Source organism: Periplaneta americana, chromosome 14 (genome assembly GCF_040183065.1).
Source record: "Periplaneta americana isolate PAMFEO1 chromosome 14, P.americana_PAMFEO1_priV1, whole genome shotgun sequence".
Lineage (NCBI taxonomy): Eukaryota > Metazoa > Arthropoda > Insecta > Blattodea > Blattidae > Periplaneta > Periplaneta americana.
In genome coordinates this window covers 111,162,005-111,188,023 of record NC_091130.1, presented here as the reverse complement: position 1 = coordinate 111,188,023, position 26,019 = coordinate 111,162,005, and the positions used below count along the sequence as shown (strand labels likewise).

Sequence of the window (26,019 nt, the reverse complement as noted above, 5' to 3'; positions counted from 1 at the left end):
AGTTTAGTCTAATAATAAGTCCACATGAACTTAGAGTACATTAACTATATCAGAAAGATGCCAAAATAATTATTTAAGTATAGTAGCGTGTACCTATCTAGTTCCTAAGACATTAATATATTATTAGGTACTGTAAACGCTAAGTTAAACTGGTTTGCCATACACCACTGCTTTGATAGGGTCTGGCGTTGTGTCTGCCCCGAGAGTCTATCTGGATTGCTACGGAGAACGAGAGAAGCTCGCTATGACGTCACAGAGCATTGAGTTGGAACTGATTGGGTTAAACGATGGCGTTTCGTCTCGTCCACAAATCATTAAAAGTAAATAAAACCGCTTTGTAAAATTTAAAATGAGGCGAGATTGATCTACCCAGCCGCTTTACGTGTCTCCTGCTATATTTTCAATATGGACATCAAAGTCGCCCCACTCGTAGTATAAGTTTCATTGCCTTATTTTTATTTTATTTTACATGGAATTCGTTATCTCCGAAAGCTATTTTTTTCAGTATAACAACAGTCTACTATATACAGTCACGAAGCTTGAGTTTTGAGGGTGCTAGAAACAATAGACTGTGACGGTACTATTTTGCATTGCCTGTAATGAGGCGATATTAACGATCCTAGTGGTGAGCAACTACCTAATGTTTGCATATTTACTACGTATTGAGCTTCGCGACTGTATATACTAGACTGTGGTATAATATTTTGAAGTGCGCTCTTTCCAATGCTAATTTTATATCCGAAATTAACTGCAGAGTCAACCTGGTTGGCGAGTTGGTATATCGCTGACCATATGCCCAAGGTTGCGGGTTCGAACCCGGGCCAGATAGATGACATTTAAGTGTGCTTAAATGCGACAGGCTCATGTCAGTAGATTTACTGGCATGTAAAAGAACTCCTGCAGGACAAAATTCCGGCACATCCGGCGACGCTGATATAACCTCTGCAGTTGCGAGCGTCGTTAAATAAAACATAACATTTCAACATTTAACTGCAGAGTTCTTGCTCAATTTAACATTATGAAATAAAATCAATCAATGTCACCCCATTCCAAGGTACATGTTTTTCATTGGATTTGTTTTATGAAAGGGCGTAGGTATAACCTACTTAATAAAAATGTGTGATGTTAATATAAAAATATGCTTATAGATACAATTACCACCATTATTTTAATATAATAATAATAATAATAATAATAATAATAATAATAATCATCATCATCATCATCCGTGGCGCTACATCCCTTTAAGAGCCCAGACCGGCTAACTGGCTGCTGGACTCACGTCCACATTTCGAAACAGAGGTGGACGATCATCCAACCATAATTGTTTTTTTTTTAATTAATTTGTAATAGTTAGTGTAATAAATCTTTAAAATTGATTTCTCAAAACGTGCCATTTTTTGTATGTGCCCCTTTTGGAGCTAACGCACCAAACTAAAACACACAGACAAAATCGCAAACACGTGTTGGTAATTTGAATACTGTCTGAGAGGACACACGATAGCAACAGAGAGGCAGATCAATAAAAAAACTCTACCCCATGAAAGTCTCCATAACCATTCAGACGTTTCTGCCACCGGAAGGGGAAACTTTAAAATCTCAACAAAAAATATGTACGTAAATATGTATGTATGCATGCATACATAGTGTTCTGCCCAAGAGCAGGTCTTTAACTGAAACGCAGCATTTTTCATTCTTCCCAAATTCTTTCTCTCCTCTTAATCTCCCCATAATAATACATTAACGTTGTCTATCAGGTGATATCTTTTACCCCGAACTCTTCTCCCGTTCACCATTCCTGTTATGTACCATATGTATATTATATTAATACTAGCTAGTCCCCTACAAATATAGCAAACCAACAAATTAGGCCTACACAAAATAAAAGGAATCAGTCACTGCACTCACACATCTACTGGCAGTATGCCAGAAATAGTTTCATATGTGTAAATATATTTGTGCGAGATCGTGCGTATTTGCTTGCTTTCCGCACAGAACCAATACGCGGTAAGTGTGAAATACCACATAACACACATAACAATTTCCCTCTTCTTACCGCTTAAGCGCCATATTCATTTTACTGCTTTAGGTTTTTAACATATTATTTATAGAGACGTTTAACATAGTAATAATTATAAATTGGAAACTTACCACTGCAATTTCACCTAAATTGCACTGTTAATTATTGTTTTTAAATATTTGCAAAAATTAAGTAAACTCTACAACACCACAAAAGTTACTGAATTTGTAATGCAAGTAACATTATGGAAGCCGTGAAAAAATAAACAAGATTCCAGATGCCGATGTTATTACTGCAATATGTTATATAAATAATATTGTTAAAATATTAAAATGAAAAATAAATCATTACATAACCTTACCGTTTGTTTTAAGTTCGCATTTATAGACTGGGGGAAAAAAAGACGTATATCACGGCCTGCTGGAATATAGTAAACACAAAACATTTTATAGCAACAATGTTGAAGATAGATATTTTAGTTTTTAAAAGTTGCCGTCATTGAACAGAAACCAAGATGGAGATTTCATTGCAACTAATTAGAAATTCCTCTTTCAGGTATGTAATAAACGATCTTCGCATAAAATAATGTACGATACACGAGCGGTATGTTTGTTTTCATGTTCTCGGAAATTAAAAAAGCTCAACTACGTTTCGCTTTTTCAATCTTCTCCTCGTACATGAAAACATCAACATACCGCTCTTGTAACGCATATTACTATTATATGGTTATTTATGTACAATGGCTGGAGAGGGCGTACTGCGCGTATAAGACCCTAAATCGGCCTCTGGCTCAAAGCCAGAAATGTGAATAAACAACAACAACGCTTCTTATTTATTCTAAACTAAGAGCAATCTATTCTTGAGTATACTAATTAAAATAGGATTTCAAAGAGTTTCATGTGGGAGTCTGCCACGGCTTCCAGTTTACTTGCTGCCCTTTGGAGAAGGATTCAGTGGAACTCTTCCAGAGAAACGTGAGCTTCCTAGCGTTCGCCTTATTTGCTTTCAATTCGCCGTCGCCGAGTACACTGAAGTGCCATTCATCGACTAAAGTGAATTCAGCGCGACGCCCTGGAATAAAAACGTCGACCTGCGTGACGCAAGCGATTTCACCGAAGTAGGTCAGTATGATTCCCGCCATTGCACGCGTATAAATAGACACTGATTGTCTCACAACAATACTCAAATGTCTGCAAAATGCGAACATCGGTATGTGCTTTGCGAGAAAATAGGAACAGACCGTAGGCTAGAACATATTTAATACTAACATGTACATGAATGAATGAAACAATTAAAAAATGCTGTGTCATGAAAATAGAAGTATAATTTTAGATTTCTAGAGTCATTAAAATAACCACATTTCACGTTAATTGTCTTACGGTGGGTTGCAAGAACGCATTTATTCGTTCGTTAGCTGCTAACGGATCAATAATTTCGAAAGACTGATTGCAAGATTACTGGTCCGTTAAATGAGTCATTAACAACAAACACACATTCAAAGTATATAGAAAACCCACAACAACAACACACATACACAACATATCCAACCACCCAACACAACACAAACAAGCTGCATTCCGAACAATGGTACACAGACTACTCAACATACCAATGAACCAACAGGATTACAACGAAGAGCTAAAGACAATCAAATACATACATAGCACAAGAAAACGGATACAACCCCAACATAATAGACAACATAATACATAAGACAAAACATAATCACAAAAAACTATAAGAATACAACACAAGCACAACAACACAAAAAATACATCACACTAACATACGAAAACAAAAACACACACAAAATTGCAACCTCATTCAAAAAATTAAATTACAACATCGCATACAGAACAAATAATACTCTACAAAAACATCTCAACACACAAACAACACAAACAAACAAATACAACCGCACAGGCGTATACAAACTCAAATGTAATACCTGCAACAACTTCTACATAGGACAGACAGGCAGATCATTTCAAACACGTTACAAAGAACACACCACAGCCATAACAAAATTACAAAACACCTCCACGTATGCAGAACACATCACAAATGCTAACCACACCCACAGAGACATCAACACAGACATGGAAATACTACACATCCAATCAAAAATCCAGAAACTAAACACACTAGAACAATATGAAATATACAGACACACGAAAACACACCCCAACGAAATTATTCAACACACAACTCAATTTCAGAACACACACTCTCTTTGACTGTACATTATACCACACGAACACACCCTCACAGGAAACAAAACAAGATGCGCCAAGACCAACAACGACCAGTTCTGAGAATGACCCATAAAAGAGCGAAACATGTAAACAAGGTACGTTAGAATTTAACACAAGAAAGTCTTATCATACATATTCCGAAGTGATACAGTGTTAAAAGTTGTGTAATCAAGATGTATGAGAAACAGTGTTTCAAAATGTGTATACATAAATTTGGGACACTCTATAGTTGTTATGAATAGTAAACCAATGAAAGAGAGAAAAAAATACAATGCAATGTCTTATCTTAGGTGATTTCTTAACAATGCAATCGAATCTTTCAACGCAAGTAAACAAACAAACGTTGGTAATTTATTGTAGATGATGGCGAATGAAAAGCCTTACAAAAATTAACAAACCGCTTCGGGATGAGCCCTCTTCCTCCGAACATCATAAGAAATTTGAAAAATGTAGAAATACAAAGTAGGTTAATATGATAAATGGATGGACAGACAGAATAAGAAATAAAGCTGTTTTGGTAAGAGTGGGTCAAGAAAGAATAATGCTGACTCTGATCAGAAAGAGAAAAAGGAATTGGATGGGTCACTGGCTGAGAAGAAACTACCTACTGAAAGGTGCACTGGAAGGAATGGTGAACGGAAGAAGAGTTCGGGCCACAAGAAAATATCAAATAATAGACGACATTAAGATAAACAGGGTGTTGAAAAAAGTATCCAATATTTTAGGAGGTAATAGTATGCATCAAAACAAGAAAATAATGTCTAATAAACATGGGTCCTACAACACATACTTTCTGAGATCTGAACACTTTTTCATAGGAGGTGCTCAATGTGACTTCCATTCATGACAATGCATTTTTCTGCCCTACAATACAGCAGACTACCAGATAATCATACGTTAGTTGACACTCCTGACATGGAATAATGATACGTCGCAAGGAATACTGAAAACAAAAGTCTGGTTGCGGATATGGGCGGGGTTCAGTAGAGTTGGTGTTGTGAATTTTGGTAATCAGCATGTGTGGGCTGATGAAAATCTCCATGCAGTTGAAGAAACAAGGCATCAGCACCGATTCTCAGTGAACTTATTGACAGGCGTTCTTGGTGATAGATTAATAGGACTATACGTGGTACCACAGAGATTAACTGGGGATCGTTATCAGGACTTTCTTGTTAACGTATTAAAACAAGTTTCAAAGAGTGCGTGATTCCTTACGCCGAAGGGCAGAGGAATGCATTGCCATGAATGGACGTCACATTGAGTACCTCCTATGAACAAGTGTTGATATCTCGGAAAGTATGTGTTGTAGGACCCATGTTTATTAGACATTATTTTCTTGTTTTGATGCATACCAGCCCCTTCTAAAATATTTGATACTTTTTTTTTAACACCCTGTAATGGATCATATGTGGAAACTAAGAGAAAGAAAATAGGAAAGACTGAAGGATGCTGGGTTTGCATTGAAAGACCTGCCCTTGAGCAGAATACTGCGAATGAATGAATGATAAATGGCTGCCATCAACACATTTTAAGAATGAACAAATTTCAATTCCACAAAAACCATGAGTTATAACTAGACAGTGGATGCAGGATGACTTATCGTTGAATGTAAGTGCACATTTACTATATGTTACATTTTTTTTTCATTCAGACCATTGGCTCAACAGGTTTTAAACGTAAACAGACGACGTCAACATGCTACTGTATCTCCGTACAGTCAGAAGGAAATGAAAAATAACGCACTGTAGTACATACTGTACCTTGCAAGGTTCAGTTCTCGTCATCATTGATGCAATTACCAGCGTTGCAGTAAACGACGATATATTCTCGTAAGTTGTCGAAGCTGAATCGTCTTCGCCTATCGCTTAAAAAGTTTTTATATCGAGAGAATTTCTGAAGAAGACCTCTAAAATGGGGATCACTCAATTTCTTCAGAGGAATATTAATTGTACTGAGCATCATGTTGCACGTGTCGTTAGACCCGCACAACTAAATGATGATGATGATGATGATGGTTTCTCAGATTTCATTTCAACGCATTTCCTATGCGTTGCAGTGTGGACCGGGGTTCCTTCGTTATGTACGCTGCTGTACTCGCCAGGTACACAAAAGACGGACGATTCGGCATGTGCCATATACTCCGATACGAAACAACTTCACTTTTCCTTAAGTCATCCCGCATCCACTGTCTAGTTATAACTTTGGAGAGGAAGATGGAAAGACAATTTAACGTGATTTTTCTTCAAGTCGTGAATCTGGACAGCAAGAAAAAGAAGAAACTCAATAGTTAATATGCGTTTATTTAAATAGGTTTTACAGTGTCACACAGTGACATGGCATTAAATACTGATCAGTAATTTCACTTGTGGAGGAAAGCAGCTCCGCCGTAAGCGATGGGGGCAGCAGCCACAGCTGGAGCAGCATAAGCTACAGGGGCAGCGTGAACAGCGGGAGCGGCGTAAGCTACAGGAGCAGCGTGAACGGCGGGAGCGGCATAGGCGACGGGGGCGGCAGCAGCCACGACGGGAGCCCTGACGGAGACCTTGTAGGTGTTAGCGTAAGAGGTGGCAACGGGGGCGGCGACGGCAGCCACAGCTGGGGCGGCGTGAACCACGGGGGCGGCAGCATAAGTAGCGACGGCAGGGGCGCCGAGGTAGCCAGCCGAGACGGCGGCGAAGAAGAGGGGCAGGATGACCTGTGAAAATAATACGTTCTATCAATAGGAGCAGTGTTTGCTATCTTAGCAGGATTTATCCAATGATATCCTCTATTTACAGGTTTAACTATAAATCCAAAATGATTAAAAGCACAATTTGCAATTAGGCCTATATTTGTAGGAGTAAATATAACTTTCTTTCCACAACATTTTCTTCAGTGTTCAAGGAAGGATAACACTTCAGTCTCTTAAGCTAGTGATAGTGTTGAAGTAAACCGCATGCAGTTATGATATTGTTGATTATGGAAGATGTGTTCTGGTAAGGGTGAAAATTTTTACTTATTTATTAGAATTTATTTTTGAGTTAAAAATGTGTAGTTTACAAAAAAATAAACTAATTAAAAGAATAGTTCGATTTAAATTATCTTGTAATTATTGAAGATAAAACAATAGATATCACATTTTCTTTAAATAATAAAGGTAATAAACCAATTTAAGCTACACTTACTTACAAATGGCTTTTAAGGAACCCGCAGGTTCATTGCCGTCCTCACATAAGCCCGCCATCGGTCCCTATCCTGTGCAAGATTAATCCAGTCTCTATCATCATATCCCACCTCCCTCAAATCCATTTTAATGTTATCCTCCCCTCTATGTCTCGCCTCCCCAAAGATCTTTTTCCCTCCCGCCTCCCAACTAACACACTATATGCATTTCTGGATTCACCCATACATGCTATATTCCCTGCCCATCAACACTAAAAAATCAAATGCAACATTTTCACTGTTCCGATATAAACTGCAATTGTTCAGTTATTAATGAGGTTAAATACTCAGGTATAATTATTGGTAGTCATTTAGAATGAAAGAATCATATTCATTATATTTGTAATAAATTACATAAAATATTATAGGCTATTACTTTGTTGTTCTAAGAAATATTTTGTCAATTATTTACGTGCAATTTATTTAGCATTATTTCAATCTATGTTTATGTATGGTATTATTCAGTAGATTGGGGTGGAACTTATAAATGCAACCTTTATCTGTTAATTTTACTACAGAAAAAAGTATTAAAAATTTGTTTAAAAAAGCAGAAAGATTACTCAACTGAACTGTTCTTTAAACATTGCAAAGTTTTCAACATCAAATAAATCTATTATTTTATTTTATTAGAATATTTTGACAAATCTTAATAACTTTGAAAGGTATATACATCAATATAGAACTAAAAATATTAATTTTCTGTGTTTATCTGAACCTAAATGTAAAACAAATGCGGCTTTTTATCACAGCATGAATCAATATCCTAGATTATATTATTAAACAAATTTTATTCTAATATTATTTTAACCACTAATCCTCTCCACATTAATAAAAAAATTGTATTGGATTTATAATTTGGGTTTAAATATATTTAACATTCTTTAATCTGTAATTTATTTACTCTCAATTTTATTTTTGTTTGTATTTGAATCCCCTCTTAAGCTCGCGACTTACTCTTTCAGGCTTGGGCTATTTTATATTACATTATATAAACTTGTATTCATTTGGAATTTACTAGCAATAAAATAAATAAGTGTATAAATAAATTTTTGCTCTATTACAGAAAATTATATTAATAAACTGTTAATATTTTTGAAAGTATCACAATGCTACAAGATCATACGCAATTGAAATTGAGGTTAAAATTAATTAACTTAAAATAAATGTCAACATGATCGATGAAAGTAATTTGAATGGGCTAATGATATTAATATAAATTAAATTGTATTTTCAGCTTCTTAAAATTTTGATTCAAATTTTCGCTCATTATTTTGATTTTTGTGGTATATTTTGGTGCCCAAATGAATTTACATCTAATTTCTTGACACGTTTCTCAATACTTGTGCATACATTTATAACAGCTTCTTGTGAAATTGGTAGCCTATAGCCTGAAGATCCTGTGGAATGCTGTCATCGTTAAAGAATTATAATATGCAAGCCTCTGAAATTGTAATATGAATGAACTTTCTAGGTATCGGTGTGGACTTCTTGTTGCCGTGATAAGAGCGCTCTGACATTTAAATGGACATTGGGCAAGCCATACTTGCCAAGTGACGGATTGACAATTATATGTGACGCACATATGTATCCGATTATAGCAAAAGCAAACATATTGCTTTGTACTTCCGCTTGTTTGAAACGCCACAAAACAATCAACATGAAAGCTTTGAATCTCTAAAGTATTCGATTAATATGAAACTGACCTGTTGCTTTGATCATTAACAAACTCTAATCATTTTTCTAACAAGAACAATTACAAATAATTTAAGGAAAAGGAAAGACAAAGTGATGTCGTGACGTAATAAATACCTTAACAATTGTCATGCTCATGTGGGAGTCAATAATCATTAATGATCGCACATTGCTAGTCTTGCATCGTCATCAAATATGCTCATTACCTTTGATTAATTCGCTTGTTACAGGGTCAATGCAAGTGCGTCAACCCTATTTATCAGGGGTCAAGAGCCGTGCAAATAATGATGTCAAAGGGCAAAATTCGCAATTATGCTGGATAGTAGTTGTTTCTTGTAATGATTCGAACCTTTTGCTCAGTGGAGTTTCAGCGAACGTGATTGGAATGAATGGCAAATGTTTGCTTAGTACGTTATTCGTGTCTTAGACAGTAAGTACTTTATGGTGATTTAAAAGGATTCTCGTTGATAGATGCGTATATTTATTGTCATACAAATCATGTACAATTTGTATATAATTTGTTAATGGTGAACTTTAATTTCCTTTAAATGTAAATTAGAAAAATATCTTATGATGAGTTGCCAGACCTAACGCGTTGCAAATATTTAATGGAATGTGTTCCACTGTATTTTTTTTTTGTTTCTTATTTTTATTGTTTAATCATGTAAATCGTGTTTATTTATCACTTAACGCCAATATGTACCCCACTGTGTTGTTTTTTTATTATTAATCTATTTTTTTTGTGTACATTTTATTCAATTGTCGGTTTCTGGTTTAATTATGTGAATCCTACTTAATTGTATTCTAATACTAATGTGTATACTAATGTGTTTATTTTTATTTTTACTGTGTACATTATCGGCTTCTGTTTTTATGTGATTCGTATTTGATTCTAACAACATTAATATGTATTCCACTATGTTTATTTTTATTTTATGAGGTAAATTTTTATGTAACTACCTCTTTTGATCTCATTATGTACCTAAATTGTATCAGTATGTAATTACTTAATTCCGATCCAGTTTATGTTCAACTATGTAAGCAAGTTTTAATCTTGGTTGAGTGTAAGAGAAGGCCTTACGGCCTTAACTCTGCCAGCTTAAATAAAGCCACTATTATTATTATTATTATTATTATTATTATTATTATTATTATTATTTATTATTATTATTATTATTATTATTATTATTATTATTATTATTATTATTATTATTATTATTACATTTCTGTTTTCCAGGAAACCACCCTTAACTACATTTTACTATTCATTTACTCCGCACTCCTCCGTTCTTACATATCACCACTTTCGTTTTCTTCTCGTTAAGTTTCAAGTCCCACTTGAAAGAAGACATTTTAATTTCGTCTATAGCCTTCTATAAACCTACTATACTAAATGACCCTATCGCGCAATAGTCAGCAAAAAGTAATCCCGGAATTGACACATTTAAAATGGATGGGGAATGACAGTTTGCTTCTCTAACATTATCTAGTATATCGTTAATGTACGTGTTAAATAGGAAAGGTCTCAGATTACAACCTTGCCTTACCCCTCTGGCTTGATTTATTTGTTTCGAGACATTTCCATTTGTTAATTTAATTTTGAAACCAATTACCCTTTACAATGCTTTAGTATTCTCTATAAATTTTGTGCTCAACCCCATCTTTTCTAACTTGAACTAAAGCTTCTCTCTATGAATAGAATCGAATGCTTTTTCTAGATCAATAAAACACCAATACACACATCCTCTTTTCACATTTAGATATTTATCGTTTATGGTCTTAATGATAAAAATATTAATTGAAGTCCTTGTTAATTAGACCAAGATAAAACTTTTGTAAAATTCCTGGCAGCTGGGTACGAATCAGGAACTCGGTGGGGCAGCTTTCAGAAGCAGTACAGATCAAATGTCAGCAAGCAGACTATGTAACTTGTCAGGGCGGTGTCCTTAACGCTTATGAGTAAATAAGGAAAGAGGTAACTTATTTTAACCAGACTGTTTCCAAGTGTTTTATTTCAATATAAATGTCACATCTACTCTTGCTTAGTGTTCCTACGACATTTTGTACATAATTGTTAAATACTAAAATTTAAAACAAAAGTTAAGCATTTAGGGTGCTATTCATAGACATTTCGCTAGTCCGCGCTGCGAGCTTGCTAAACAGGATTCATATCATATCATATATCGCTGACACTGGTTTATGAATACGAAAATCGTTAGTTCGCTGATCATCCACCGAAAGCCCGCGCTAAGAATGTCTATGAATACGGCCCTTAAAGTAAATTCGAATCAAACCTTTCTTAAAATGTTGATGACTGCTAGAATTTTAAGAAATTTGTTATTAAATAGGTAACATAGCCTAGTATCTGACATTACAATTTTTAATGACACTTCAACATTAGCCTATTGAAATCATCCAGAGAAGACGAGATAAGGAGAAGATATTGAAACGGTAGTAAATTTAAATTAGTAGGGATACTCATGTACTAAGAGAAAATTTGCTTTTACATATACTTCTCTACGTCGACCTGGTTGGCGAGTGGGTATAGGGCTGGCCTTCTATCCCTAAGGTTTCGGGTTCGATCCCGGGCCAGGACGATGGCATTTAAGTGTTCTTAAATGCGACAGGCTCTTGCCAGTAGATTTACTGGCATGTAAAAGAACTCCTGCGGGAGAAAATTCCTGCACATCCGGCGATGCTGATATAACCTCTGCAGTTGCGAGCGCCGTTAAATAAAACAACATTTACTTCCCTACAGATTTAAAGTGAATTTTAGAGCACAAAAAAATGATTATTTTTTATTTTGCGTCGTCTAAGAAACAATCAATGCTGCTGGGACTATAGTTCTAGCCAGCGTGCGAATTAAGATTTCAGATTAAGGGGGGGGATAGAATCCTAGATAGAGAATACCATACATAAAATTATTATCTTCATTCGATACGGCTCAACGCTTGGTCGCACTGAGTTGCTTGTCTTGCATCTTGATTGTAATAATAATTATATCCGTGAACAGGCTTAAGATAAGATGTGTAATTCCTAAGTTATTGATTGTTGTCAGCTTGCCGGTGATGATAATACAGAAATATTACTTTCTTTGCTTGCTTTATACTGTACTTTATGAAGCATATTCGAATTGAAACAATTATATTTTGTGAGGGGGAATAGAAGTTATCCCTGGCAGGGATGTTAATATAGATTTATGAGAGGGTGATAACTTTCCGACAGAGGCAAAATCCCCCCCCATCGACCCCGTTAATTCGCACCCTGGATAAAGAGTCAAAACTGCTCTTCAACCAATGATAAACATCATTTTGTAAGTTAATTGCTTTGTAGTAGTGATTTTAAAAGCGTTTATTTTTTATACACAGCTATTGTATTGTAACTATTTTTTTTGTAATGTAACAAGTTGCTTTAAATTACTTATGTGAAGCGAAAATATTAATTGTATATTGTTTATGACCCGTGAACTTTTGGTATTAAATTATATAACTAAACGTATTAAATTATATTTTGATTCAACTAAATCTGGTATTAATAGGTTACACTATTACGAAATAATGAACAGTTATGTAACGCTCGGCATCACATGGAGATAGTTTCAGTTCTGTTTGAATAAAGATGGAGATTAGCAGATATTATGTAACGTTATGCGTCATTTCGTGATGTCATACATGGATTATTTAATGAAACTGCTTTCTTTTAAAATAATTGTACAATTCCGAATTACATATTGAAATACTGTATTATTGTGTTGAATAAGATGGGAATATTATATTGGAATCGTACAAAATGCTACCCGTAAGTGTTTGTAATGAATAAAAATGTAATTAAATTTATAATTTTAGAGCAGAAAATACAGGTGAAAAGATAGATTAGTATGAATTTTTTCAATTATATGTTTAATAAAGCCATTTATGTTGCAAAGACACTTCATTTAATAAAATAGGATAAGAATGATAATGTTGATAATAATAATAATAATAATAATAATAATAATAATAATAATAATTAACTGAAAATAATGACTACATTAAAATATGTGCTTCGTATGTAAACTTTTCCAAAACTTTCTATATGTAAAAATGTGTTATCACGAGCATTATTATTACTTACGTATTTACAAATGGCTTTTAAGGAACCCGGAGGTTATTATTATTATTATTATTATTATTATTATTATTATTATTGTTGTTGTTGTTGTTGTTGTTGTTATTATTACTACCATGATAACACATTTTTCCCTTTAGTATGTTCTTGCAAAAGCTTACATGAAACACAGATTTTAATGCATTCACTATTTTCAGTTAATTTCTAGGTGATTTCGTATTGTGTGGTAGTATAGAAGCCACTGTGAACTGTAGCAGCAGGGAAACTTTTGTCTGCCACATATTCCTTTTCTTTCTCTGAAGATTTTAAATTTGGTATTTCGAATGAAGAACTAGACATGATACTTATACAGTGGAAAACTCGAAATACAGTCAGTCATGATTAAAAGTAGACTATTCAAATTACTTGTGTCACTTAATATACTGGTAGTAAAAGAAAGTGAGGTTGTAGCTACGTGAACGTGTTCGTATACACGTAAATATCATTGATAATTTGTTTTTCCGTTGTTCATTATTTCTTCACATCACTCTTAATGAATTCGTATGCACCGTAATATAATTAATTCAAATAAGCTATGAGAGACTTGTTGAAATATATGGAGCTCTTTTTTTTTGCATAAGAATTTAATTGAAATTTGAACACTTATTCTCAATTTGTAATTTAATTCTCCTTAATTTATTTTTAGCTCTAGTGGCAGGTCATCAGAGAACATTATCATAGCGTAGGTTGACGAGACTGGCCTATTCCTTAAGAAGCAATGTTCAATTAATACGTTAACCACGGCGAGGGTAGACGAAATGGTGAAATACGGTGATGGTAGGTGAAGTGAGACAAGCAAGTGTAGAAAGCGATTAATGACAATCAACGAATAATTAACTAGTAGAGGAATAGAAACTTGAATTGGTTATAAATAATAGTGAAATTAAAGTGAATTTGTTAATAATGTGAAGCAAAATAATACAGATAACCATTAATAAGAAGCAGATGATGGAGTGAGGGTTAAACGAAGTTGACTGAATAGCAAATGAGTCAGTAATGAAGGAATGAAAGAGAGTGAGAAAAGTGAGCGCAAGATAGTTAGGGAAGGAAGAAGTGGTAGAATGAACATAGAGGAAAAGTGACAAGTGAGAGAAGTAAGTGCAAGTAGTGAAGTATTTCAAACAATGAGACAATGAACTAACGTATAATAATAGTCAGGGATGGAATGATAGAGGATAAGAGGGAAGAATAAAGAGGAACGAGCTAATAATTAAACAATTCAAAATGAATTAAAACTAAACATGGAGGGTTTGTAAAGAGAGAGGTTATTAAGGCCCATAGCATACTGCATAGGATATTCTGCATAGAATATCCGATGAATTATGCTGCAGCCTAAGAGAAGTATCGGCGATAGAATAACTTTAGTGTATAGATATTAGATAATGAAAGATATAATGAAGTAGACAGTGTTGTAGTAAAATAGATGGCAACAAATATTAGAACATGAGCTTAACTAGAAGGTAGGTAAGATAAGAAATGTTAAGCGACATGAGTACAATAGCTGTCTAAATAGGAGGAACATATTAAGGGAAGTTATCGGATGATAGATGAAGGAGAATCTTAGATTGTAATAGGGGTTAAATTTGGGAGAATTATAAGGGAAGAGCATGTAAATATAATGGGTGAAAAATAATACAAAGTAAAGTGTTAAAATGAAAGTAATGTAAATGTAAACAAATTTTGTAATGGCACCGTATGCAGAAATTTTAGGGCCGTCACTACATGTAGATAATTTATATATAAAAGAGCTGTTGACAATAAATATTGATATTCATATTAAAATTAAACAATATGAATTAAAGGATTGTTCACCACTTCATTATTACATTCTTATTAGGCCTATCTTTGTGTTGCAGAGCTTCGTCCTAGGTCTGTCGTATTACTTTTGGTTTTATTAACAGTAATCTCACTAGAGGTTTTGATTTATCTAAAGAAAATAAAAACTCGAGTGAGATTTAATTGACTATTACACGATTAGAAGAAAGTATATGAAGAATAGAATAAATAAAGTACTCTAATATAATAAAGTATTATTTGACTTACTGAAATTCTATTTCACTAATGTTAGCTTCACCAAAACGTTTGAACTGAGCAGCCATTTTCAGTTGACTGTCTATGCTGTAAACAAATGACGATTGCAAAGCATGTTTTGTAGTACCGTAAAGAATTTTCAGTTTGAAATGTTGGCAAACAAATAAATGGTAGGAAGGTGATAAAAACAGGAGAAAGTATATAAAGATTAGAAGAAATAAAGTACTCTAATACAATAAAATAGATATTAATTGACTTACTAAAATTCTATTTTACTAATGTTACCTTGAGCAAAATATTTGAACGGAGCCGTCATTTTCAGTCGACTATCTATGCGGGAAACAAATTACGATCGCAAATAATGTTTTATAGTAGCGTACCGTAAAGAATTTGCAGTTTGAAATGTTGGCAAACAAAGAAACAAATGCTAGGATAGTGGTAAAACCAAACAAATGCTAGGAAAGCGATAAAATTAAACAAATGCTAGGGAAGCGATAAAATTGTGCGATAAGCAGCCATGTTTGATTGAAAGACGTCCTTTTCGTACCGTTTTATTGGTCAAAAATGGTATGGCGTAGTAAAAGTGTAATAGTCAATCTAATACTAACTGAACGTAGATTCGTAGACATTTGCGCTTTAACAGTAGTGAAGCATTCATGAGTTAAGTGGATTTGAACCCATTACCGCAGTCTCAAGCAGGATTTGCGTACGTAAGTACAGGAACAGTATTTCTTGTGAAATTAGACTGTTGGTACTCACCAGCTTGTACATGTTGTAGTGCGTTAGTGCCTGTGTGCAGAAACTAATGCTGAATGGACACACTCGGCCGTTTTTATACCGTTCATTGGCAGGGGTGGTGAGTGATATGGGGGTCAAGTACGCCTGGTCACGAGTTCACATCCCTTCCAGACTTCTATGGTGCCGCAGGAAGCAAAGAAGGCTGGAACAATGGCTGTCCAAACTGTCGTGGATTTGACCTCGTTGACCACTTGCCGACTAAAGCAACAGTGCAAATGTAATAACAAAATGTTATCTCATTCGAGTGAAACGATAATCCTTAGTATTTAGTTAGATGAAATATTTTAAATGCAAAGGTATAGTATATTTCACTGTTCAAATTGTAAATTTGTTGCGTCACAACTTACGTTTCACACTTGTTCCACGGGTGTCTCTGGCGGGGAGGAAAGGGGAACATGTCCCTCTAATATCCTCCAACATAGAGCGCGAGAACGTTACCCTCAATATTTTTCGAATAATTACAGTTGCGCATTTTATTCACTACTATATTTCTCTACCGTTTTATTCCTACTAATCAATTTTTCTAGTCCATTCAAAATGACAACTTTTTCCTAATCATTTTTTTAACAAAATTTTTGAGAGCATGTTCATTATGTAAATGACTAATACAATCCATATTTTGAACTCCTAAATGTTTTTGGCTTTTCATTTTTTTCCATAAATATTTTCAAACCCAAGTTTTTGGTAGAAGATCTCAATTATTAAGCTTCCTTTTTTTAGTTACATACACAAGACATAGAGAAACATTTCTATGCATTAATTTTATGACCAGAGACCGTAACTTTGGCAAAATGCCTTTTTAAATGTGTTAAATCTATCTTCATTTTGAAAGTAAATCTGTACGCATTATACCTTTGTAATTGAAACGTCACAGTTTTATGTTGCCTTTTTCTGCAATTTTTAATATAAATGCCTAATTTACAAAAAAAAAATGCTTTTTCCCTTCATTTGATTATGTATCTATTATTTATTAATTTATTATTAAAAATTGCCTACAGGTATATTTTAATTTATTTCTATAACCGCTACAATGAAAGTGACTTCACCGAATGTATATTATTGTCTTTATCAGTTCATATTCTCTTTGCAACAATGAGTGCTGCCGTGCAAAAATTAATATATAACAGTAAGCGTTTTAATTATCGCTTGTGTTTATTTGACAAGGCAACAATGAGTGCGGGTCTAACGTTATTTTTAACGGTTATTTTTGATTCAGTTTTCATTGCGACGTTCTTGTAGCTAGCTAAATATTTCATATCACAACATATCAGTACAACCAAACACAGAAATGCACTTTCCGAGGCTACTGGGAAGAAGATTTCTTTGCTTCCAACAGTAATTGCAACATCGAGTCGAAAATCTCAATTTGCATTCGACTTATGTAAAGCTTTTCTTGCTGCCGAAATCCCTTTGTGGAAAGTGCAAGGTTTTTGTAATTGCCTTTTATTGCGTATTTTAGCTATTTATAAGGCCTTTTTTCTGCCTATTTTAACTATTTATGATGTCTTTTTGCCTGCCTTTTTTTAATGATTCATAATGCCTAAACTTCCGGTCTCTGTTTATGACGTATCTGTAAACAAATTTTTTGAACTTTGAAACTTTTTTTCTATAATTCATGAAAAGAATATTAATAAAATAAACTAGCAGAATTTCTTACAAAATAAATGCATAGAAACATGCAGCTACCTCATAATTACTTGCAGTAAAAATTTCATCCAGATTAATTAATATTTGACATAAAAAGTTGGTGTTGAATCAAGAAAAATAAAGTTACGGAAAAATGTATTTGAAAGTAAAATGAATATTTATGTAACACACATCTATTAAAATTCTCCTCCGCTACATTCATCTAGTAACTTCAGGGAGCCAACTTTAGAACATAATGTTACTAGATTTGTAATCAGAAATTTTATGAAAAAGAATTCTTTAATAAAAAAAATAATTTTGACAGCTCTTCTTCCTTCAATAAACAATTTTTAAACGTATTTGTAATCAGAATTGAACTAAATCCATTTGGGGTATGAAATTATACATTATAAAGAAGTGAAATAGTTAATGAAAATATTATGGAAAATTTTCATGATTTTCAGTGGTCTCCACTTAATGAAATAATGTTCAAAATCGAAAATGCTGTTTACGTGCTATAATATAATTCGATCTGCGCTTTTCAAGATCAACAGTGAAAATACAAATTTACGGTTTCTGGTTTCATTTTCTCGTATACAATAATGATTTCTTAATTAAAATCAACGTTTAATAGAGTTTATAATACAGTTTAGCCACCGGCGTAGCTCGGTCGGCTAAGGCGCTTGCTTGCCGATCCAGAGTTGCGCTCGGGCGCGTGTTCGATTCCCGCTTGGGCTGATTACCTGGTTGGGTTTTTTTCCGAGGTTTTCTACAACCGTAAGGCAAATGTCAGGTAATTTATGGCGAATCCTCAGCCTCATCTCGCCAAATATCATTTCGCTATCAACAATTTCATCGACGTTAAATAATCTCGTAGCTGATAGAGTATCGTTAAATAAGGAAGTTAAAAAAGTGGCGTTTAGCGGTGTTCAGATACGAAAATAAAATATGTAGCTCTCTTATTGTTTCGCTTACAACAAGTGCGCATGTGCAGTAAGTAAGAGCCCCTATAATTATACGCTACTTGTGGACAGTCGTGCGAAATTGTTGCCTACATACAGGTGGACTCCCATCAAGACTCGCTCCAAATTTTAATTCTGATCTGTACGTTTCACAATGTTGAACAGGACGGACCTTCATCTCTTGTAGCTAGAAATTTAGGATCAAGAAGAACCTTTCTGTGATAGGTATAGTCTCCCAAGTGTCCTATTTCATTAAATTATATTCAAGCCAACGTTTGTCCACACCTGTGGAGTAGCGGTTAGCGAGTCTGACTGCGAAACCAGGTGGCCCGGGTTCGAATCCCGGTCGAGGCAAGTTAACTTACCTGGTTGAGGTTTTTTCCCAGGTTTTCCCTCAGCCCAGTATATGAGCAAATGCTGGATAACTGTCGATGTTGGACCTTCATTTCATTTCATTCAGACGGTAAATAACCTGAGATGTTGATAAGACATCGTAAAATAACCTACCAAAATAAAAAAAAAATGTTTAAAAGAAGCTAAAAGTCAAAAGTAAACAGTTTTGTGAAATTCTTAAATATATCCGATAATATTCTTTCACTTATAGAAAATCTAGTCATTACGATTTAAATCCAGCAGTAAATCTCGTTCCGTATGATTTTTACGACTCCTGAGAGAATAAAACAAAAATCGACGCCAATTCCTCTAGTGCGCAATAAATACGAGTACCTATTATGGTATTTGTCACAACAGCAAGTAGCACATATTCGTCCTTCAGTGTCCTAGACTCATTAAAATTATGAGAACAATGTTGATTTGGTTTAAACACATTATTGCAGAAAAATGTTGACAACATTCTTGTGTATTTCGAATTAGGCCACATGTTTTTAATGCAATTGTTATATTGTCATTTACTCGTATAATTAAACAAGGTGCTTGCAAGAGAAAATGGGAAATACCATTTCAAGGGCAGGATTCAACACTAAAATAACATGCACACAATAAATCCGATTCTAATAAACAATCTGTTTTGAGTTATCTTCAGTTAAGAGAACCCAAAATAAAGCAATTAAGTTTTGCTTGACAGCGAGAAGAAAACTTGACTAAACACTGTCTCTTTGTGGATATGGAGAAGAATGGAACGTATGAAGTGGACAGACAGAATAAGAAATGAAGCTGTGTTGGAAAGAGTGGGTGAAGAAAGAATGATGCTGAAACTGATCAGGAAGAGGAAAAGGAATTGGCTGGGTCACTGGCTGAGAAGAAACTGCCTACGAAAGGATGCACTGGAAAGAATGGTGAACTAGAGAAGGGTTCGGAGTAGAAGATATCAGATCATAGACGACATTAAGACATATGGATCATATGAGGAAACGAAGAGGAAGGCAGAAAATAGGAAAGATTGGAGGAAGTTAGGTTTTGCAGTGAAAGATCTGTCCTTGGGCAGAACACTGAATGAATGAATGAATGAATCCTTCAACTCGATATATAAAAGTCCTGGTGCTAAGTGCTGAAGCTGTATTTAAATCTCCTAGTAGAAATAAATTTATATGACGTCACTAATTTGTTTCTCTTTCCGAAATGGTTAAACATAATGCAACCATAAGGCAGTAAAAATCAGATTCTGTGCAATACACTCGAAAAAAATCCGCAAGAGACTATGTATATCCACTAGATTACGGAGTGTGGCAGGTTTTGTGCAATAATGCATGAGGCATACACACATACTACGTAAAACCGCTACAGGACTTTTCTAAAAAAAACGGCGTACACGCGTAAGACACCGGGCTGAGGGATTAAAGTATTCAGTTTTTCTTAATTTTTAGATCGACAAGATTTTACGTTAAGGAGATATGAGGTACACAATAATAATTTATAATGCTTAGAATTAGAATCGGAAAACTTTCCTGATCTGAAAGATGGAGCGAACAAGCAACGAGAAACATTTTGTTTATGGGGCATTCCACAATGAGATGATGAGTATGAGGGAAAATTAGAACGACGTATTTGTACCAATATTCGTTCATAAGATACGCTGTTTTATCTGTTACATGTGACGGTATTCGTGATGTATGTATTGTTGAACAGTTTTAAATATGTATCCACTTGTTGGATGATGTTCTTGAACAAAATTGAGTCTTCTTGGACTATTGTGGTATCCCAATATGACCGGCAATATATAGTCCAATCTGTACTTAAAACTATACAACCATTAGCTGTATTTGTGCATTGGAGGTCTCATTATCTTAAGTTGTTGATAAAGGAACGTTGCGAACCTTCTACTATTATAAGAAATGCAGTGCAATGGGCTCCTTAGTTAGGTGTGTCGTGTGTTTTTGTGTCGAATAAAAACACGAGTAAAGTTTACCCATGATCAGTGGCGTAACTTACACTCCCCGCAGACCCCGCGTTGCGGGTGGCCCCGAGGCCAGGTAGACCCGAAAACTTTCAGTGGTTATTGACGCAAAATATTAGGAAATGAGTTCGAATTTCAAAGCCCATATTATGTATTTTCCATAACGCATAACCACTCTTTTTACTCTCTGGCATACGGAAATCTGTGGTAATGACTGGACCGAGGATGCGCATACGATGATCCAACTGTCATCATTGCCTCAGTAGATTGACACACAACCATACTGCAGTGACGCCAACGTTGAAAATGTGACAGTGATTCCTATGGATGGAGACATTGTTTCTCGTGGTGTATTTTCATGTCATCAGGTTGCCAGTCGTAGTCACAGCATATAAACAGAAACGCACATTGAAATAAAGAAGTTTTGTATAGCAGCACGTCTGCTTGTTACTAGATTTAATTCATCATTTTTCTCGTCTTTTGTGACAATGAAACCTTTTAAAAGTAATTATGAACATTTAAGTGCTGCAGAAAAACGCAAAAGGAAAACCTTGAAAAATATGTTTCGAAATTGACTAAAATAGACTCAGTCAAACACAAACTACCTGTTGTGGAACGAATCCAGTCTTCTAGTACCATGACTCAAGAAAGACTTAGTGCTCTCAGTGTATTAAGTATCGAATGTGAAAAGGTCCAAAGATTTGATCTACTTGATCTGATTGTCATTTGCTTCTCGAACGACCAGAAGGGAAAAGAGCTTGTTGAACTAAGCTTCACATTAAATTTATCTTAGGTGGGCCTACTATTGTGTAATTAGAGCCTTAGTAAAATAGAAGTTATATCATTTAATTTTTTTCAGTTCTGTTCACTTAATTTTGTTTAAAATGTAGTATTTTGTTATGCTAAATTGTTTTATTCAAATTAGATGTATAAATAAAATTATGGAAATATGAAAAAGAAATGGCAGTAAGGAAAGGGGCCCAGATTATCATTTTTGCTGGAGGACCCAGTTATAAAAAGGTACGCCACTGCCCATGATGTTGAATTCAACTTGAAAATCCAATAAAAATTATTTCTGGAATAAAAGTGCTATGTCATACAAGATGGACATATTACGTGGGTAACAAAATCTGAGACATTCTAAACTATTTTTAGCACAGGATTGTACGTCAGTCGAGAGATTTCTGAGAATGGAAAAAATACCTATACTTCTGGTTTGTCAACCCTATTAGAATCTGGCACTAACATAGTGGTCCGAATTTTATACCTTCAGCCGTTGTACAGTGATCTACAAGGGTATTCAACATATGAACGCGAACTCCTTTTCGATGTAGGATATCTAAAAATATCTAAAAATTAATTGTTCCTGTTTTGTAACTAATAATTGTACTGGTTTTGTAATGTTTATTGAATCTTTGTTATGTTCCATTTAGTAGAAAATAGTTATTTATAGGAACCGCCCCCGAACACGAGCTTGCTCAAGTGGATATGCGCTACATCATTAATATGTATTTATTTTGTATTTTATGTAGCAATAAATACTAAAAACCAAGAATGAATTAATTTGAAAATCGTGTAAATGAAATAGAATTATTCTTTTTATAAAATTACTGTCACATTACATTATTTCAAAGTTTTAATCCAAAATTACACAAAGTAATTTTAACAATTGCCTTGTCGATATTTTATTACATCAAATTAATAACAAATTAAATTGTGAAGGGCTGTATTGAATATTTGTTTCAAAGTAACAATGATCTATTCGCAGCATCTATATGCCTGCGAGTAGGAATTTTTCCTACTGGCAAGTTTGTAGACAGTAAGCAAATTTAGCAGGGATGAAGGTGCCATATGTTAATGAATTTCTTTTTATATAGGTACTACCCATAATAGCGCCAAAAAGAGAAGCATGTTAGCAGGAATGAGTGATTTTGCAGTAGAAGTAATCTAGATTTAAGGCGAATACCTTTGTAGAAAATTTATTTGACGAACTTTCATTTAGAATAGTTGCTTTAAATGTTGCGTAATATCTATAATGAAAAATTGTATGCCATAAAAATGATGTTGTTTATTTTTCTTCAGAATCTCATTAAAAGTTTATGTAGGCCTACTCGTGTGTAATAGCTGATAGAATTAGAAGAGATGCTGTAATTGTTAATACGTGATTTGAAACCTTGATGCTTTTGTATGTAGACCATAGAAAACTACGACAATTATTATTCATTATCATCTTTAATTTTATTTTATGCGAAAAAGTCCATTATAAAACAGCATTTAAAATCCAGAAGGCCTGTATTTTAAATATTATATTTTACAAACAAGCTCATTACTGATCTTTTAAAATTGATTCTTGTGGAGCAGGCTTTTTTAAATATTCAAGTCATATATTTTTTTACCTGGGAATTATTGTTGATCAGCACTTGAAATGGGATAGACAAATCACCTTTTTATGTAACAGGATCCGTAAAACAATTTACAAGTTTGTAAACCTTCGCCATTACTTGCCTACTCATGTATTACGTTTGGTTTATTTGGCTATAGTTGAATCTGTTATCCAATATGGTATAACTGGATGGGGAGGCATTACAAAAACTGCTCTTTTTTCCTCTAATTATGTTGCAAAAACGTATAAACAAAATTTGTTTGAAAAGGCGACTGGATTATCCAACAAATGTGATTCATTCCGAATTGAATGTTTTTAGAATTGACCAAACTTATAAATACTCTTTAATGAAATTCTATCATAAAAATAGAATGAAACTTGTAGCTCAGCCACATGATCACAATACAAGACGAAATGAAATTCTTAATTTAGTTGAACCTAAATGTTTCACATCTGCTGCTTTACTACACAGTACAAATTATGGTACACAGCTATATAATTCGATAATAAAATTTCATCCAGAATTGACCTACTTTAAGCAATGAAGTTTTCAGATCCAGAATTAAAAAATTCATATGACAGACTTCCCTGTATTATATTATGTACCATGTATTGTAAAACAAATTTATTTCTATCTTATCTTGGTTGCTATATTAACATGACCTGCACTAATTACACTACTAATAATAATTGAATATTAATCCACCAATCTCAACATCGTCTCTTTTTTCACTCAGTTATTACTAGTATTATTATTTACTAATTACATTATCATCTTTATGTGAGCTTTTTCCTTAAGTATTTTGTCTACAAAGTATGTATATCTATGTAACGGAACTGTCCCCGAACACGAGCTTTGCTCTTTCGGGATACTTTAATGTAACGTTTTTATGTATATATTATTATTAAATAAATCTAAATCTAAATCCAAAAATATATTGAAGACAATTTCCTACAAAATTCATAGTTATTACAGTTTCATCGCATGAGGAATATTACTGAAGAATAAATTGTGCCATATGCAATAAAATCAGATTGTTTCTAGTTTCAGTAGATTACTGGTTTCCTGTCTATTCTCCATAACACTTCTAAGATTATGTAGTGAGAATTAGTGACGTAATACAATTACGACTGTCACGCTTTGTATTTACTTTGAACACCCATGAGATCAATGTGGTAGAAATACGTTTACAGTATATACGACCATGTATTCATCCCTCTGCTTTAATCACTTACCATAATACACGATCTTCAGTTGTTCCTGACCTGTTTAATATGTAAGCGACCACCCACTGTCCACCTTGTCCTAGTTCTGCTATGTCAAGTTAGCTATTCCAAGAAACCTGTGTTATGTATAACATATACAGTATATTATGAAAGAGACATGCATTTATTGACGCGTACATCTGACGTACGTACAATTTTTAAGAAATAATGTGCGCGATATGTAACTAGAAGGTGGTGCGAGATTATGGTCTTTTTGTGCTGTGTCCTAAATATGAAGCTACTTGTCTTCTCTGTCATAAGAGAAGACAGCAAAGAAACACCTACATGTAAGAGCTGAATAATATTTGTAATGTGTGCAACGAAGGGTTCTTTTTCCTACTTTATTTCATGATGAAACAAACCTATATACAGTTCCGAATCGTTATGTGTTTTGCATCGAAAAGGACAAGAAACTTGCATCGGGTTAAACATATGAAATTTGCTAATCTAACTTTAAGTGATTGACTCTAGGAATGTAAAATTTCTTCAAAATTTGGTAAATAATGTTTTTGCCCAATCTGGAAGCTCAGTTCTTCTAGTTTTCAAAAATATATAACTTGCACTCTTTATGTCAATAATTTCGTAATCATTTGGGTATAATATAAGTGCACTATATTTTCTATACCTTACGTAATCTTCAGTGTCTGTTTTCTCTTATTTCACATTTTCAGACATGTATTATCCTTCCGATGGACAAAAAGTAGACTTCCGGTTGTGAAAAAGACTTCATTACATGCCAAATTGAAGCTTAAACATGTGGATATGTTGTAAATTGAATTATTATTTTCGATCGATTATATTTATTTTATCCCATAAATATACAAATATATGTACTAGATATGTTTTTCTAAAGTCCTTATATAATGTGACATACCTTTTGAATGGTTCAAGATAAATAAATAATTTTGGTATGTAACTTTCTCCGTATGTAGGAGATCATTTTCTCGAAAGTGGGTTTACCCTGAGCAAGTGTTTAATGGCGTTAGGTCCGTCCAAAATGTTATTAAATTTATATATGAGTTGCGAAGATTTATCCAGTTGTTTTGACGCAGTTATACAGGGACATCATTTTATTTTTACTAACATTTCTAATATTAACCTGGCTATACCTTTGGAACAACGGTTGCTCTACCCCCTTCCACGACTGCAGTTCGATGATACTGGCGTAATATACAAACAAATCACTTTACTAGGTGTAGGAGGGAAGAAAAGTAGTTCATCCATTTACGTAAATTAGGAGATATCACGCTTTTGAGTTTGATAATTTTCATTAGGTTTTTGTTTAG

At 34.0% G+C, this 26,019-nt stretch overlaps 1 protein-coding gene and 1 long non-coding RNA gene across 2 annotated transcripts in view; one reads left to right on the top strand and one right to left on the bottom strand.

Annotated features, from left to right (window-relative positions):
- The window catches only part of LOC138712959 (uncharacterized), a 491,061-nt gene that overhangs the window by 21,236 nt on the left and 443,806 nt on the right, over positions 1–26,019 (top strand). The gene's annotated exons all lie outside the window — the stretch shown is intronic.
- Positions 6,556–26,019, bottom strand: part of LOC138713962 (cuticle protein 16.5-like) — a 39,129-nt gene continuing 19,665 nt past the window's right edge. Inside the window, exons 3-4 of the mRNA XM_069846542.1 lie at positions 16,105–16,227; positions 6,556–6,970 (exon numbers count right to left, since the gene is read on the bottom strand). Of these exons, the coding sequence (XP_069702643.1) occupies positions 6,635–6,970; positions 16,105–16,227 (459 nt within the window). The 3' untranslated portion in view covers positions 6,556–6,634. The remainder of the gene's footprint in view (positions 6,971–16,104; positions 16,228–26,019) is intronic.